Here is a 15090-nt window from a genome sequence, read left to right as displayed (position 1 = left end):
TCAGTAGCTCATCAAACCTCAATCCGGCCCTGGGAGGGCGGCTAGGAAGCGGGGAACCAAAGAGTCGCGGAACCTCCGCGTCGCTGGCCGCGTGCAATGCGGAGCGGGGGAAGACGTCGCTGAGGGACCGCCCTTGCCCTTGGCTCCGAGGCGAGGGAACCAAAGCGCCGCGGAACCTTTGCGTCGCGGGCCGGGAGTCGCGGGGGACGGTGTTGCGGGGCGGACCTCCCCCTGCCCTTGAAGCCAGACCCTCCCCGAGCGGCGCCGCTGCTGCTGCTGGGTCTGCGCGCCCTTGTCGCCGGCCTCCGCCATGCCGTCGCCGCTGTACCTCCGCCTGCCAGACGAGGCTCGGTCGATCCCGCCCCCGCGGCTGTTCAACAGGGGCTCGGTCTACCTGGGCTTCCTGGGCTGGATCAGCGTCTTGCTGGAGAACGCCATCAGACAGAGGCCCGTCCTGGGAACGGGTGGGTCGAGGCCGGCGGGAAGGAAGGAGGGTTCCTGAGGAAATGCACTCTGTGCATGCTCAGGGGAGGGGTGGTTGGTGCTGGGGAAACCGCTCTGCGCATGCCCGGGTTTGAGGGGAAGAACTGTCTCCCTGGGCTGTGCAAAAGGGCATCCAAGGAAATCACTCTGTGCATGGTCAGAGTCAGCGGGGCCAACCTGCATTAAATATTGGGGCGGGTGGGGGAGGCCCAGGGCCAGATTTAGGTTTGATGAGGCCTTAAACTCCTGAAGGTAACGGGGCCCTTTATATGTGCAGCTGTCCTTTGTCAACAACAAAATGGTCGCTGTTTTTTTGTGTTGAATATATGCCAAATGGCAATTTATAGGTATCTCACGCCATTTGCACATGTTGCCATGGAACCCCTCCATACAGAATGTAGGCATCATATATATAGAAAGGAGCAAACCAGTGATATTTTAGGGAGCAGGCTAGCAGGCGGGGCCCATTCCTTACATCCTAGGAGCCTACACAACACAAAACACTGTTGCTGTATGTAGGTTTTATTTTATTTGTTTTTTATCTTATATTTTGGAAATGTAAATCCAGTTTTTCCCCCTTTAATTTTTTTGGGGGCCCTCAAGAGAGTGAGGCCCTAAGCTACAGCTTGTTTAGCGTATATGTAAATCCGGCACTGGGGGAGCCACACACATACACCCCATTTGAATGGCAGTGACCATTAACTTTGGCGGCCCCCGGCCCCCCTTAAATATTTAATCATGGGGGGGGTGGGATGGACAAAGACACCTCAGCCCCTTGGAGTTGGTTCCTATGGTCCGAGTGGAGGTGGGTGCACAGGGGGGGTCTCTGCCCTGCCTTGCGCTCACAACTCAGGGTTTGGTGTGAGGGAAATCGCAACTCTGCGCATGCTTCATGGAGGTTTCCGTTCAGCCTGTTAAACTGCCACCCCTGCTCTCCCTTATTTCCCCCCTCTTTTTTCTTTGTCCTGTTCCAGGAGTCCATCGCCAAGTCCTGGTCACATCTCTTGGCTTCTATCTAGGTTATTACCTCTGTAAGCGAGCCAATTACGAATATGCTTTAAAGGATCGACAACTTTCAGAATACATAAGGCACCATCCTGAGGACTTTAAGGAAAAAGGTACATTTGTGATAAGTTGTTGGGTATGCGCCTCCATTGCTCCCATGGATATATGATGTGATGTCAGAACAACGGTAGCAGAGATTTAAACTTCCTTGTCCCCACACAGTTGTAAGACTTTTTTCAGGTCCACTACAAGCAAGTCTTGCTTGCTGTTCAACGACTAAGCAAGTGGCTTTTAACAGCACCGTTCTACTGCACAAAAACGCCACAAGGGGGTGTAGGAAAGCAGTGCTTGCACACATACTGTATATGTTGCATGCGCACCCCTACCCGTGGTTCTCAAAGTGTAGGAAAGGCCTCTCCAGGGAAGTAAAGACAGCCATGCTAGAGTGTTCAAAGCTGATCCACCTCTCCCTGGAAAGTAACCAAACACCCCTCTGAGTGAACCATATATCAGAGTTCCAGCCCTTTTCACTGGTTTGTATGGAGTAAAATGTACCTCCCTATGTTTTCTGTATGGGAATGTGGCAGTGGAAGACCCCAAATCTCAGAGAGAATGTGTTCTGTGAGGCTGCTGTTCAGATATATGTGAAATAAGGCAGCTTTGGTGAAAGAGAGAGAGTTCTCTGCTGTCCATCTTCCCAAAAAACTCAGGGCTAGTTCATACAACATACGTGTTGAGGGCTGTATTATTTATGCTAAATAAGTTATACTCTGCTTTTCTTCTCCACAATGGTGTAGTAGTAGTAGTAGTAGTAGTAGTAGTAGTAGTAGTAGTAGTACAGTAGTAACAACAGCAACAACAATTTATTATTTATACCCAGCCCACCTGGCTGGGTTTCCCCAGCCACTCGGTGTGGCTCCCAACAGAATAATAATAAAAATAAAAATAAACCGACAAAACATCAAGCATTAAAAACTTCCCTAAACAGGGCTGCCTTCAGATGTCTTTTAAAAGTCAGATAGTTGTTTATTGCCTTGACATCTGATGACAGGGCGTTCCACAGGGCAGGCTCCACTACCGAGAAGGCCCTCTGCCTGGTTCCCTGTAGCCTCACTTCTCACAGTGAGGGAACCTCCAGAAGGTCCTCAGAGCTGGACCTCAGAACGAAGGGGGTGGAGACGCTCATTCAGGTGTTGCTTATAGCGGCTTAAAAATATAAAAAGCAAGCATCGAAACAAAAATGACAAGTTGATTGACAACAAAGAATCAAACAAAAAGGAGCAAAAAACTAGACCTAGCACTCACAATATAGACATTAAGAGCAACATAATGAAAAGCTTTCTATAAAAAATGAATGTTTTTGAGTTGCCGGCAGAACACAAAACGTAGAGAAAGATAACCAAACTCCTTGTCGGCAGGGAGTGGGTGGGTGGCACCAGAGAGAAGGAATGTTGTTTCCAGCTTTGTCCCCCTCTGCAGCAGCACATGCAATGGGGGCACAACCGCTAAACCTTTAAGGATAGGTAGATTTACATAGGCTTTGCTTTCTTTCTTTCTTTCTTTCTTTCTTTCTTTCTTTCTTTCTTTCTTTCTTTCTTTGTTATCCTGCTTACAAGTAATCAGATCTTCCTGGCTGCTTCTGCTGATACTACTGTGACATACCATTATTTGATTTTAAAGGATGGGGGGAGGCAGAATAGAGTGACACAGTGACAGCTGCAAGCACAGGCCACAATTCAACGCAGAGTAAAGTACAGTGGTACCTTGGGTTAAGTACTTAATTCGTTCCGGAGGTCCGTACTTAACCTGAAACTGTTCTTAACCTAAAGCACCGCTTTAGCTAATGGGGCCTCCTGCTGCTGCCGCGCCACCGGAGCACAATTTCTGTTCTCATCCTGAAGCAAAGTTCTTAACCTGAAGCACTATTTCTGGGTTAGCAGAGTCTGTAACCTGAAGCGTATGTAACCTGAAGCGTATGTAACCTGAGGTACCACTGTATACTTAAACTCAGTGAAATTGATGGATTTAAGCACATATGTCTGCGTCAAGGTTTTAATAGCTGTGACACCTCGTCTTAGAAGGCCAGGAGAAGATAATGCACACTCCATCAGTTCTGTGATATGTGAATGTTTGATGTCATGCAGCCTTAGCGCTGCTGAATGCTGCAGAGCCATCTCCATTGCCGGTTTGGAGCTCAGAGCATCGAGTCAGGCTGTGTGGAATCCTTTCCTTAAGAAGCGGAGAGAGCGGCTGAGGAATGTGTCAGCTGGAGGAGAAGGAGCAAGAACAAATTTCCATTGGATGCCTTGTCTCGGGGCTCTAACTGTGTGCCCTATATGTTATGCGTCCCAACTGCATCCCTGACTTCTAGACTTGCAGTTGGTTGTGTAGAAGCTGTCCTGAAGACTCCTGCCAAGTAATCACATCAGTGGTCAGCAACCCTTTTTCAGCTATGGACCTGTCCACCGTCCCTCAGACCATGTGGTGGGCTGGACTATATTTTTTTTTTGGGGGGGGGGAAATGAACGAATTCCTATGCCCCACAAATAACCCAGAGATGCATTTTAAATAAAAGGACACATTCTACTCATGTAAAAACACGCTGATTCCCGGACCGTTCACAGGTCGGCTTGAGAAGGCGATTGGGCCGCATCCGGCCCCCCGGCCTTAGTTTGCCTACCCTTGAGTCGCATGATCACTTCAGACCATTGCTTTGGTCAGAGGCGGTGGCCCAGTGGGACCTCCCGGTTCAGAGAGAATATGCCATTAAATGCTAGTTGCTAGAGAGGAAGCAACAATAAGGGAGAGTTATTGCCTTCATGCCCTGCCTATGAACTTCTTCCCAGAGGCATTTGATTGGTCTCCAAACGGGGGGCCAAACAAGATGAACCTTAGGTCTGCTCCAGTAGCACTCTCCTGATTGCAGAATTTGGGTTCCTAGCACAGAATTCCTGGTCCGTTTTGTCATTCTGCATTATTTTTGAGGTTTGCATTTGCTTGGGGGCAGGATAGTTCTTGCCTTATTTTCACTGAAATCTTTTTCTCATTAATTATAATGTGAACTGGCTTTTTTAAACAGTGTTGTTTCTTCTTTTTATAGAAAAGAAACGCATGGCAGAAGTTCTGGAGAATTTCCATCCAATTCGCTGAAGACTTTGCAAGCAGTCGGTGTCTCATTCGTTGCTTTGTTATCCCACGAGTAATCTGTCGAGCGTGGGATATGTGCATAACCTATGTCAGTAGTTGAGATGAAATACTTGTTTCAAACACTTGGACCTTTAATCTTATCATTAAAGCTATGACTAAGTAATGTGTGTTTTTATTGTCACAAAGTAGTTTGGAATCAGGTTTAATTAACGAATGGGATTGAATGATATGGCAATAGTTTCTGCTTTGGGGCCAAGCTAAGATGTGACACTATATTATTTCTAACAATGGCTACTAGTCATGAGGGGTATTTGCAGCCTCAGAGGCAGTACTATATATTATTTATTAATACCTTTATATCCCATCTTTCCTCTAAGAAGCTCAATTTGGTGTACATGCTTCTCCCTCTTCCCATTTTTTGTGGGTAGGCTGCCCTGCCCTGCTAGCTTTCAGTGGCATTAAAAAAAAATTCTTTCATTTTCATCATCATCTTCTTTGGCGATCACTCATAGCTGAGTAAGATTATCTTCCATAAACATGTGATTCCGTAAGTGACTGTGGAGGCCAATTCTGGACCCACACATCCTTCCACAGTGGGGACATTGGTTTCCTGGTGGGAGTTGATCACGGTGAGGGTTTGCCAAGCGTGCCTTCCTCTTAGCATGTTTCTCCCTTGCGTCCTGAGTTCGAGTGTCTTCAAAGCCCATGACACCTTTGGTAAAGGCTGTTCTCCAGCTGGAGCGCTCACAGGCCAGTGTTTCCCAGTTGTCACTGTTTATACTACATTTTTTTTAGATTTGCCTTGAGCCAGTCTTTAAACCTTTTTCGTTGACCACCAGCATTACACTTTCCATTTTTAAGTTGGGAATAGAGTAGTTGCTTTGGGAGACGATAACCAGGCATCCGCACAACATGACCAGTCCAACGAAGTTGATGTTGAAGAATCTTTGCTTCGACACTGGGGATCTTTGCTTCTTCCAGTACACTGGCATTAGTTCGTCTGTCTTCCCAAGTGATGTGTAAAATTTTTCATATAACCGCAAGAACAGATACCCTACCTGAAGCACTGGACTCTTAAGTTGGGTAGGAATAAAAAATGTAACATGCTTCAAAATACTATAGGGAAATAAAGTGCATTTTAAATCCAAAGAGCATATATATAATTGTTAAGTTTTCTCAGTTTTGCCCAAAGTTGTTGAGCTGATTTTCCAAGACATTTTCCTACCCGGACACCACTGCCAACTGCATTATTCTAAACATGTCTGGGAAAATCCAGATGTATGGTAACCCTAATATATAATGTTCAATCTTGCACTTGTTTAGTTTTGGATGCCATTCCCCCATCCCCGTGCATTTTACACAATGTTGTTGCTGTTTAGTCGTGTCCGACTCTTTGTGACCCCATGGACCAGAGCACACCAGGCACTTCTGTCTTCCACTGCCTCCTGCAGTATGGTCAAACTCATGCTGGTAGCTTTGAGAACACTGTCCAACCATCTCGTCCTCTGTCGTCCCCTTCTCCTTGTGCCCTCAATCTTTGCCAACATCAGGGTCTTTTCCAGGGAGTCTTCTCTTCTCATGAGGTGGCTAAAGTATTGGAGCCTCAGCTTCAGGATCTGTCCTTCCACTGAGTACTCAGGGCTGATTTCCTTCAGAATGGATAGGTTTGATCTTCTTGCAGTCCATGGGACTCTCAAGAGTCTTCTCCAGCACTCATTTCGATTGTATCAGATAGAAGTGAATACGGTCTAGTGTGCCAGATGCAAATGTAATCCAGGAATATGTTACACCCAATCCAGGTGTCTCAAACAAGTGAGCCAGGCTGTAGGGGAAGTGGAAACCCGCTTTGGTGCTGCTAACCATTCTGACATGCTACAATCCCTGTTGGCTTACCATGCAAGCTCTAAATTCTGCTCGTATGATCCTTCAAATCCAGCTCCACATGCCCTAATAGTTCTATCCCCAACATCTCCAGGTAAGAAGCATAAAAGAACACATTTTTTAATTAAATTAATATACTGCCCTTCATCTAAGGATTGCAAGGCATATTACGGTATAAATACACAAAAATGCATAACACAACGACAAACAATATCCCCCTCCATGCCCTAGATTGTTTGATTAACCAAAGACCTGGGGAAAGAGGAATGTTTGCGTGTAATGAAGGTGGCAGGACATGTTTCTTTTGTATTATAAGGTCTGAGGTTAAATTCCCCGCAGGTCCAGCTAAAAGCAATGTGTGTCTCTGCTTCACAGACCCAGGTATAGTTGCCCAGTACAGTTAAAAGACCTGAACTGGAGATGCATATTCACATTTCTGTCCGCGATGAAACTTTAAACTCCATTGTACAACCTGCAGAGCATCATGCCGTTCAGATGTTTTGCACTACAATTCCCATCATCCCTGATCATGAACCATGGGCACCAGGTTGCGGAAGACTCCTCTGGAGCAACTGGGGAGCATATTAGTTGCCTGAACATTGCAGCGTGATACGCATTTGGATATATAGCCAACACAACCAGTCTACATTGTGATGTTTCAGGAAAATCCATATCCTGAAAGCTCCTTATTCAGCCCACTGTCTTTGCTAGAATAGCACGAACTTCTTAAAACATTTCAAGACGGACTAGATTTTATTTACTTAAGGTTTTGTACCAGCCTTTTACCCCAAGGTCTGAAAAAAAAAATCACCCAATTTTTAGGTGGCCCACAAGCCCCCACTCCAACTTTATGGTTTTATGCAATGTTGACCCAGCATTGCATACCACACATCTGCTGAAGCTGCCTGTTCAAATAGACCTCCCATATTTGCAGATTTTGACTGCTCTTTGTTTTGGGTGCCACAAGAAGCAGAGCGGAGTGACCTGGAAGCCTGTTTGCGTAGCTTTTTCGGCAGCCTGTCCTACCTGCTTTCTGTGAGATTCTGAAGGTTAAAAAATAAAAAAATAAGTTAAATACAATCTATTTCATCTTCTAAGGTTAGAAGATGTCAGCAAGGTGATGTCTCTTAAAAAGCAGAGACATCACCTTGCCAACAAAGGTCCGTATAGTTAAAGCTATGGTTTCCCCAGTAGTGATGTATGGAAGTGAGAGCTGGACCATAAAGAAGGCTGATCGCCGAAGAATTGGTGCTTTCGAATTCTGGTGCTGGAGGAGACTTTGGTGCTGGAGGAGACTTTGGCCACCTCATGAGAAGAGAAGACTCCCTGGAAAAGACCCTGATGTTGGGAAAGATGGAGGGCACAAGGAGAAGGGGACGGCAGAGGACGAGATGGTTGGACAGTGTTCTCGAAGCTACCAGCATGAGTCTGACCAAACTGTGGGAGGCAGTGGAAGACAGGAGTGCTTGGCGTGCTCTGGTCCATGGGGTCTTGAAGAGTCGGACACGACTAAATGACTAAACAACAACAAGGTTTGTACAAAAACAAAACCTGCAGACTAAGAACCTTTAGGATGCTAGGAATGTGCCGTATGCTGAGTCGAACCATTGATGCACCTTGCTCAGCTGCATGGCTCCAGAGTACTGCATTTTTCCTCCCTCCTCCTCTAACTCTGTTCCTTGCTCAGGCAAACAAGGGGGTCCCATGTTCCAGACCCACCATTGCCAGATTTACCGTGGTACCTCGGGTTACAGGCGCTTCAGGTTACTGACGCTTCAGGTTACAGACTCTGCTAACCCAGAAATAGTACCTCGGGTTAAGAACTTTGCTTCAGGATGAGAACAGAAATTGCGCGGTGGCGGTAGCAGGAGGCCCCATTAGCTAAAGTGGTGCCTCAGGTGAAGAACAGTTTCAGGTTAAGAACAGACTTCCGGAACGAATTAAGTTCTTAACCCGAGGTACCACTGTACAGATAAACTGAACAAGCTATAGCTTATGGTCCCACTTTCTTGGGGGCCCCCAAAAAACGTAAAGGGGGATAAACTGCATGTGCATTTCTAAAATATAGGATAAAAAACAAATAAAATAAAACCTACATACAGCAAGAGTGTTTTGTTTTGTGTTGTGTAGGCTCCTATGATGTAAGTCATGGGCCCTGCCTGCTAGCCTGCTCCCTAAAATATCACTGGTTTGCTCCTTTCTATATATAGGGTGCCTACATTCTGCATGGACTGCTTGCATGGCAACATGTGCAAATAGCTTTAGATACCTATTAGGTCCATAAATTACCATATAGCATATATTCAACACAAAAAACAACAACAATTTGTTGTTGACAAAGGACAGCTGGACATATAAAGGGCCCCATTACTTTCAGTAGCTTAGGGTTTCATCAAACCTAAATCCGGCCCTGAGACCTGCTACCAGTTTTGGTAGCTATTTCCTGGCTACAGGACAAGTTTGGGGAATCATGCGCTTCTTTCAAAGCAAACAAACATATTTTGGTACCATCAGTTCTTGTCTCGGGACATGGGTTGGTGTCACCTGCCCTGGGAGCTCCTGGCTGAGTCCAAGCATGTGACTGAAGGTTGATCATCTCTCAGCCAGCTGCACATTTATTAAAAACCAAGGGGGACATAAGGTTGGAGCAGTTTGCGGAAGGATAACAGCAGAATTCGACATCGCTGGATGGAGCTGTTTGGCAGCAGATTCAAGGAGGCGATAGGGAAGAATGTTAATTCCCAGAACGTGTAACTGATGCATGGGATTCGCCGCCACAAGGCATGGCTATTAAAAACAAATTCCTGCAGATTAGGCCTATGGGTGTCTTTGGCAGCTAAGGCAAGCATCCATGTTCAAGCGAAGTGTACCTCTGTAAACCAGCAATGAACTAATTAATTACGTTTATATCCCACGGATAAGGCATACGTAGAACAACTCCCCAATTTATCCTCACAGCAACGCAGCAAAGGAGGTTTGGCTGAGCGTGAGTTACTGGACAAATAGGGTGCATCATTTCAGAGGGGGTGAAACTTAAATTTTGCAAATTTATTCAGCGAGGGATCTTCAAAATACGTTTTTGGGTGTGAAGAATTCAAATCTGCTGTTACTCTTGTGATTGGACAACATTTAGCTTAGTAAGTCTACATTTGGTGAAGAAGCACATAAACTGCTTTGGGGGGGAACCAAAGAATTTTAATTTTCCTTCTGAAAATGTCAGGTCATGCTAAATAATAATAATGCTAATAGATGAAAAGAATATTAATATGTAACATAACTGGAAATACTTGTCAATCGTTTTTAACCATTTCTATGGAAACTTACACATGTTTCACTTACTGAGCAAAATAAAATTATATTAACTTAACCAAAATGTCTTTTGAATTGAAAAGGTAATTTGAATTCCACCCCTCATTTTGGGAATTTGAAAGCTGAAAATTGTTAACACACCCTATTGGCCCGAGGTCACCCAGTGAGCTTTGTGGCCAAGCAGGGATTCAAACCCTGGTCTCTCAGGTTCTAGGTAAAGCTAAAGGGACCCCTGACCGTTAGGTCCAGTCGTGGCCGACTCTGGGGTTGCGGTGCTCATCTCGCTTTATTGGTCAAGGGAGCCGGCGTACAGCTTCTGGGTCATGGGCCAGCATGACTAAGCCGCTTCTGGCGAACCAGAGCAGCGCGCAGAAACGCCGTTTACCTTCCCGCCGTAGTGGTACCTATTTATCTACTTGCACTTTGACATGCTTTCGAACTGCTAGGTTGGCAGGAGCAGGGACCAAGCAATGGGAGCTCACCCCGTCGTGGGGATTCGAACTGCCGACCTTCTGCAAGTCCTAGGCTCTGTGGTTTAACCCACAGCGCCACCCACGTCCCAGTGTTCTAGTGTGACACTTTTAACTTCTGCGCCACACTGGTCCTTGGGTTTCTTTGGCTTAGCCACGATATTGCCCATAACTGTATAACATCGACTTTTACTGGTTTCACACCATGCTCTGGAGTCCCATAAATTCTCGTGTCTCCTGGAAGGAGCCCAGGTGTCTCAACCTGGAACGTGTTTTGGAGTGCTGGTCACTGTTTAAATACTTCTATTATTCTTAAATGCACACATATCTAAATATATGAACCATGTGTCTGAAATAGAACAGGGGAGCAATCCTGAAGTCATTTTGACTCTCCCAATGAGCTCAAATATTCCTCTGCAGTAAGGGAGGCAAATGGAGTTGTCTTTTTGCTTGCAAATCCTGTCTTAAGGGCATATTTGTGTATGAATCGGGTGAACCTGAGACCTGGATTCAGGAACTACAGTATTAACCATCACCAAAGAATGGCCAGGTTGCCCAGGTAATGCAATCAGGGACCATTGTCAGGTATCCTGGCAGACAAGATTTCTGCTATAGACTGCCTCCTTCTGTGATGCATGTATGATGTTTTGGGGTGGTGGTGGTGGTCTTGGGCTACAGGGTGGGCAATTTAAAGCGTCTATAGAACGGCTTGTGCACCATTGTTCAGGGTTCTCCTCCCTCCTGCGTGTGGTGTGTGGGGACCCTGTTACAACAGTTCCTTGAATAAAGACCAGGCTTACTAGCCACTTTGCTTCTCAATATACTCTGGTTGGCCTCTGTTGTTTTCTCCTACAGATAGGGAACCCACTTAAGGACTCTATACGGGCTCTGGAATACCCCATATGGGAAAGGGAGCAGTTTTTCTTATAACAAGAGCTTTGGATGATGTGACAGTGCGTGCAACTGCAAAGTATGTACAAAAGCACACTGGGGAAAAAGATCTTAGTGCATTGCAGAGGACATGTTGGCGCAACAGCTTAAAGCAGCAGAGAACAGCCTGCCAACATTAACAAATTTAGCCCATGGAGCAGAGGAGACTTCAGCAATGATTATACACATCTTAGGTTCTTCCTGTTAGGAGAGCAGGTGTCACAAGTCATTTACATTTGTAAAAGGCTGAAAAGGGTGTTCTTAAAAGAGCAGGAACCCTAACCTGGGAAAGGTGGCAATCGTAGAATCGGTGGGCGAAGAAAGTCCCTAACGGGGATTGAGAATTCCTTCTTGGACTCAGCTAAAATCTCAGTTTGATGTTATGGGAAGGTCTGCCAAAATTTCTGGATCATAGAACCACAAGGGACATTTGGTTCGAGCCCCTGTAGATGCAGAAATCTTTTGCCCGACATGGGTCTCAAACTCATGACCCTCAGGTTAAGAGCCTCATGCTCTACTGACTGAGCTATCCCAGCTTCTGGTGAAAGACAGTTCTGTGGTACGCTGTATGTGAGTCCCATGTTCAATCCCCAGTATCCCCAGGGCTGGGAAGGGATCCCTATCTGAAATCCTGGCCAGCTCCAGGTTGGAAGAATGCCTTAGCAAAATACTATACTGGGGGGTGGGGCCTCCTAGCAGGGACAGCCAATAGCAGCTCTCGCTTGCACCTGCCATTCTAATGTATACCCCTACGATGACATCACTCCATGGAAAATGGCGGCCCCTAGACTCAGTAAACCAACACAGAGGAAAAGAGAGAAAGTTGAATTGTGGGTCCTGCCAGGGCACTGATGCCCTTCATTTCCTCACAGGAGCCATGTGGTGGCACAGATAGCAAGCATAATAGGCAAAGACTCCAGATGAGAGCCATTACATGTCAGGGTAGTTGACAACTACAGGACTAGATGAAACAGTGGTCTAGGCAGCTTCAAACAATGCAAAATGCTTTATTAGTCTGAACTAAAAGCAATATTTAAACACCAGAAAGCAATGGAAACCCAAGGCATGCGTTTGCCATGGAGTTAATAGATATCAGTTTTGTCCATAAATACCATACAGATAGCCATTTTGTTCACAAATATAATATAGATAGCAATTACGTTCACAAATATAATATAGATAGCAATTACGTTCACAAATATCAGTGCTTGGCTTATTCAAGTAAAGTCCATGCTACACAACGTTGTGGGGTAGGTGCTGCAGTCAAGGTCTCTAGATTGTCCGTTAAGAGCCTCCTTTGTACAGCCTCAGACAGAGGACCCAAGTTGTACACATGTGCAGGTTCAGAAATTCAGGTTGTCCTGTAAAATGGAAAATGGAAAAGGTGTTAACAAGGTGGGTTGTGTCTTAATTTAAACCAAGGGTCCCTGTGACTCAGCCCTAGAACTTTACTGATAGCCAACATGGGGTTCTCCTGATGTTCTTGGGGTACTACAACTCCCATATTCCCAGTCAAGTTGACCAATGGTCAGGAATGATGGGAGTTCTAATCCGGCAACATTGAGAAGGCACCACATTGGCTTAGCTTTCCATTGAATAAATAGCCTGAATCCCAAAACTAAGGCCTGCAATATGAATGAAGTAATATAAGATTACCCTCAGCACCGAAAGATGGACCTGCCATGTCAGAAAATGGCATTCCGCAGCCCAGCCTGTGTTGACCTGGTGGCTACAACTTCCCTCAACCACAGCCAACAATGGCCACCAAATTAACCAGGAAGGAAGGAAGAGTTTGCAAGCCTATTTTTAAAAGCTCTTTGACTCTGTTAACAGGCAGTGCCGCAACAAGAGACTACAGTACGGTGGTGCAAAATCATGTTTTATCACATCCACTTCTATTGGCCGATGGTCGCCATGTGGAAAGTTTAAAAGCATGGATGCATACAAACATGGAAGGAAAGCAGAAACTTTGATGCATAAAACCAGCTGATAGAGCCTTCCACAAGCTGAGCCCACCAGATCTTTTTGACCATGGTTCCCATAGTTATGTTGGCTAGGCTTAAAAAGGGTAAAGAGACCCCTGATCGTTAGGTCCAGTCGTGGCCGACTCTTGGGTCGCGGCGCTCATCTTGCTTTACTGGCCGAGGGAGCCTGTGTACAGCTTCCGGGTCATGTGGCCAGCATGACTAAGCCGCTTCTGGCGAACCAGAGCAGCGCACAGAAACACCGTTTACCTTCCCACCGGAGCGGTACCTATTTATCGACTTGCACTTTACGTGCTTTCTGCTAGGTTGGCAGGAGCAGGGACCGGGCAACGGGAGCTCACCCCGTCATGGGGATTTGAACCGCCGACCTTCTGATCGGCAAGTCCTAGGCTCTGTGGTTTAACCCACAGCACCACCCGCGTCCCATTGGGGAGAACAATAGGTGGGAGAAGGCTGAGTGAGCCAATAACTCACCTTTGGTGTCCTTGGCGTGTGTCTCACCAGCGGAGAGAGATTTCGTTCTGGTTGATCTGCCCCATGATTTCATTATATTTAGAAGTCACGGCGTTGGCCCTCCTCGTCAGCTGGGTGAGGACGCGGTGCAAGCCGGACACGTGGTAATGGAAGAGATCTTCCAGATCAGCCTTCTCTTTGCTCTCCTCTTCCTTGAGGCTGGGATTCTGGAAGTCAAGAGGTGCTAAGCCACCCTCCGCCCTCCCCTTGATGGCTTTTAGCAGAGTGTAGTCTTCATACAGGTCTCTCTCGCTGGAGTCTCCATTGCTCAAGTTGGTCTCAAATGTTTCAGCCTGGTCTTCCAAGGAGACTCCAAGGAGGAGGCTGGGAAACATCACCGTTTGCTCCATCTTGCGGACGGCAGAGACGTATCTTTCCATGGCGATGGGTCGAGAGGAATTCTCCGGATCTGAATTTGACTTCTTTTTCAGGGTCCCAATCTGCGCTGTGCAAGAAAGGTGAGCTGTGTTAGGTTTCAGCCTTGCTGGTGGCAATTTATATAGCAATCTTGGTCACTTCCAGAGAGCCTGAGTGGGATAGTTCCATGCCAGTTCCAGACCCTCCTTTCCCAGGGAGCCAATCCCAGCTTCCCGTGTATTGCAAGAATTTGGCAGTGACTCGTCTGTGGCTTGCAATGTGATTTTATTTACAGTCTGGATTCTTTCCCAGATTCTTTCTCAAACCCTTTTGCCTCTATCAGCTACTTGCCACCAGGGTCCTTGAACAGATAATTAAACAGTCAGTCTGAGCACACTTCAAAATGGATGCTGTGATTACTAAGACCTAGCATGGGTTTTTCAAAAACAAGTCATGTCAGACAAATCTCACTTTTTTCTTTGATAGAGTTACAAACTTGGTGGATCAGGGGGACGCAGTGGACATAATGTACAGTGGTACCTCGGGTTACATACGCTTCAGGTTACATACGCTTCAGGTTACAGACTCTACTAACCCAGAAATGTTACCTCAGGTTAAGAACTTTGCTTCAGGATGAGAACAGAAATCGTGCAGCGGCAGCGGGAGGCCCCATTAGCTAAAGTGGTGCTTCAGGTTAAGAACAGTTTCAAGTTAAGAACAGTCCTCCAGAACGAATTAAGTACTTAACCCGAGGTACCACTGTATCTTGATTTCAGTAAGGTCCCCCATGATAACCCAGAGAAGTGGGTAAATTGTGGGCTGGATGAGGTAACTTTTAGGTGGATTTGTAGCTTGTTGACTGACCAAACCCAAAGAGTGCTCATTAATGGTTCCTTATCATCCTGGAGGGACGCGGGTGGCGCTGTGAGTAAAAGTCTCCGTGCCTAGGACTTGCCGATCGAAAGGTCGGCGGTTCGAATCCCCGCGGCGGGGTGCGCTCCCGTCGCTCA

At 46.3% G+C, this 15090-nt stretch overlaps 2 protein-coding genes across 2 annotated transcripts; one reads left to right on the top strand and one right to left on the bottom strand.

The window, feature by feature from the left end:
* Positions 1–195: 195 nt before the first annotated feature.
* Positions 196–4798, top strand: NDUFC2 (NADH:ubiquinone oxidoreductase subunit C2). Its single transcript, XM_028725928.2, has 3 exons — positions 196–464; positions 1458–1601; positions 4589–4798. Exons 1-3 carry the CDS (start codon positions 311–313, stop codon positions 4636–4638), a joined length of 348 nt encoding a protein of 115 aa, XP_028581761.1. The 5' UTR covers positions 196–310; the 3' UTR covers positions 4639–4798.
* Positions 4799–12212: 7414 nt separating this feature from the next.
* On the bottom strand, positions 12213–14225 carry LOC114595290 (mid1-interacting protein 1-B-like). The gene is made up of 2 exons (XM_028725593.2): positions 13685–14225; positions 12213–12586 (listed from the first exon to the last, which is right to left on the bottom strand). The coding sequence occupies exon 1, from the start codon at positions 14101–14103 to the stop codon at positions 13708–13710; it is 396 nt and encodes a 131-aa protein (XP_028581426.2). The 5' UTR covers positions 14104–14225; the 3' UTR covers positions 12213–12586; positions 13685–13707.
* Between the last annotated feature and the right edge of the window lie 865 nt (positions 14226–15090).

Source organism: Podarcis muralis, chromosome 4 (assembly GCF_964188315.1).
Source record: "Podarcis muralis chromosome 4, rPodMur119.hap1.1, whole genome shotgun sequence".
NCBI lineage: Eukaryota > Metazoa > Chordata > Lepidosauria > Squamata > Lacertidae > Podarcis > Podarcis muralis.
The sequence above is the reverse complement of the archived record's forward strand: the minus strand, read 5'-3'. Positions and strand labels throughout refer to the sequence as shown.

Bases quoted from the DNA above. Each gene is read 5' to 3' on its own strand.
- LOC114595290 (XM_028725593.2), bottom strand. From the start codon at position 14,103: ATGGAAAGATACGTCTCTGCCGTCCGCAAGATGGAGCAAACGGTGATG.
- NDUFC2 (XM_028725928.2), top strand. From the start codon at position 311: ATGCCGTCGCCGCTGTACCTCCGCCTGCCAGACGAGGCTCGGTCGATC. The intron at 465-1,457 runs GTGGGTCGAGGC...GTCCTGTTCCAG, and splicing joins GAGGCCCGTCCTGGGAACGG to GAGTCCATCGCCAAGTCCTG. The intron at 1,602-4,588 runs GTACATTTGTGA...TTCTTTTTATAG, and splicing joins TGAGGACTTTAAGGAAAAAG to AAAAGAAACGCATGGCAGAA.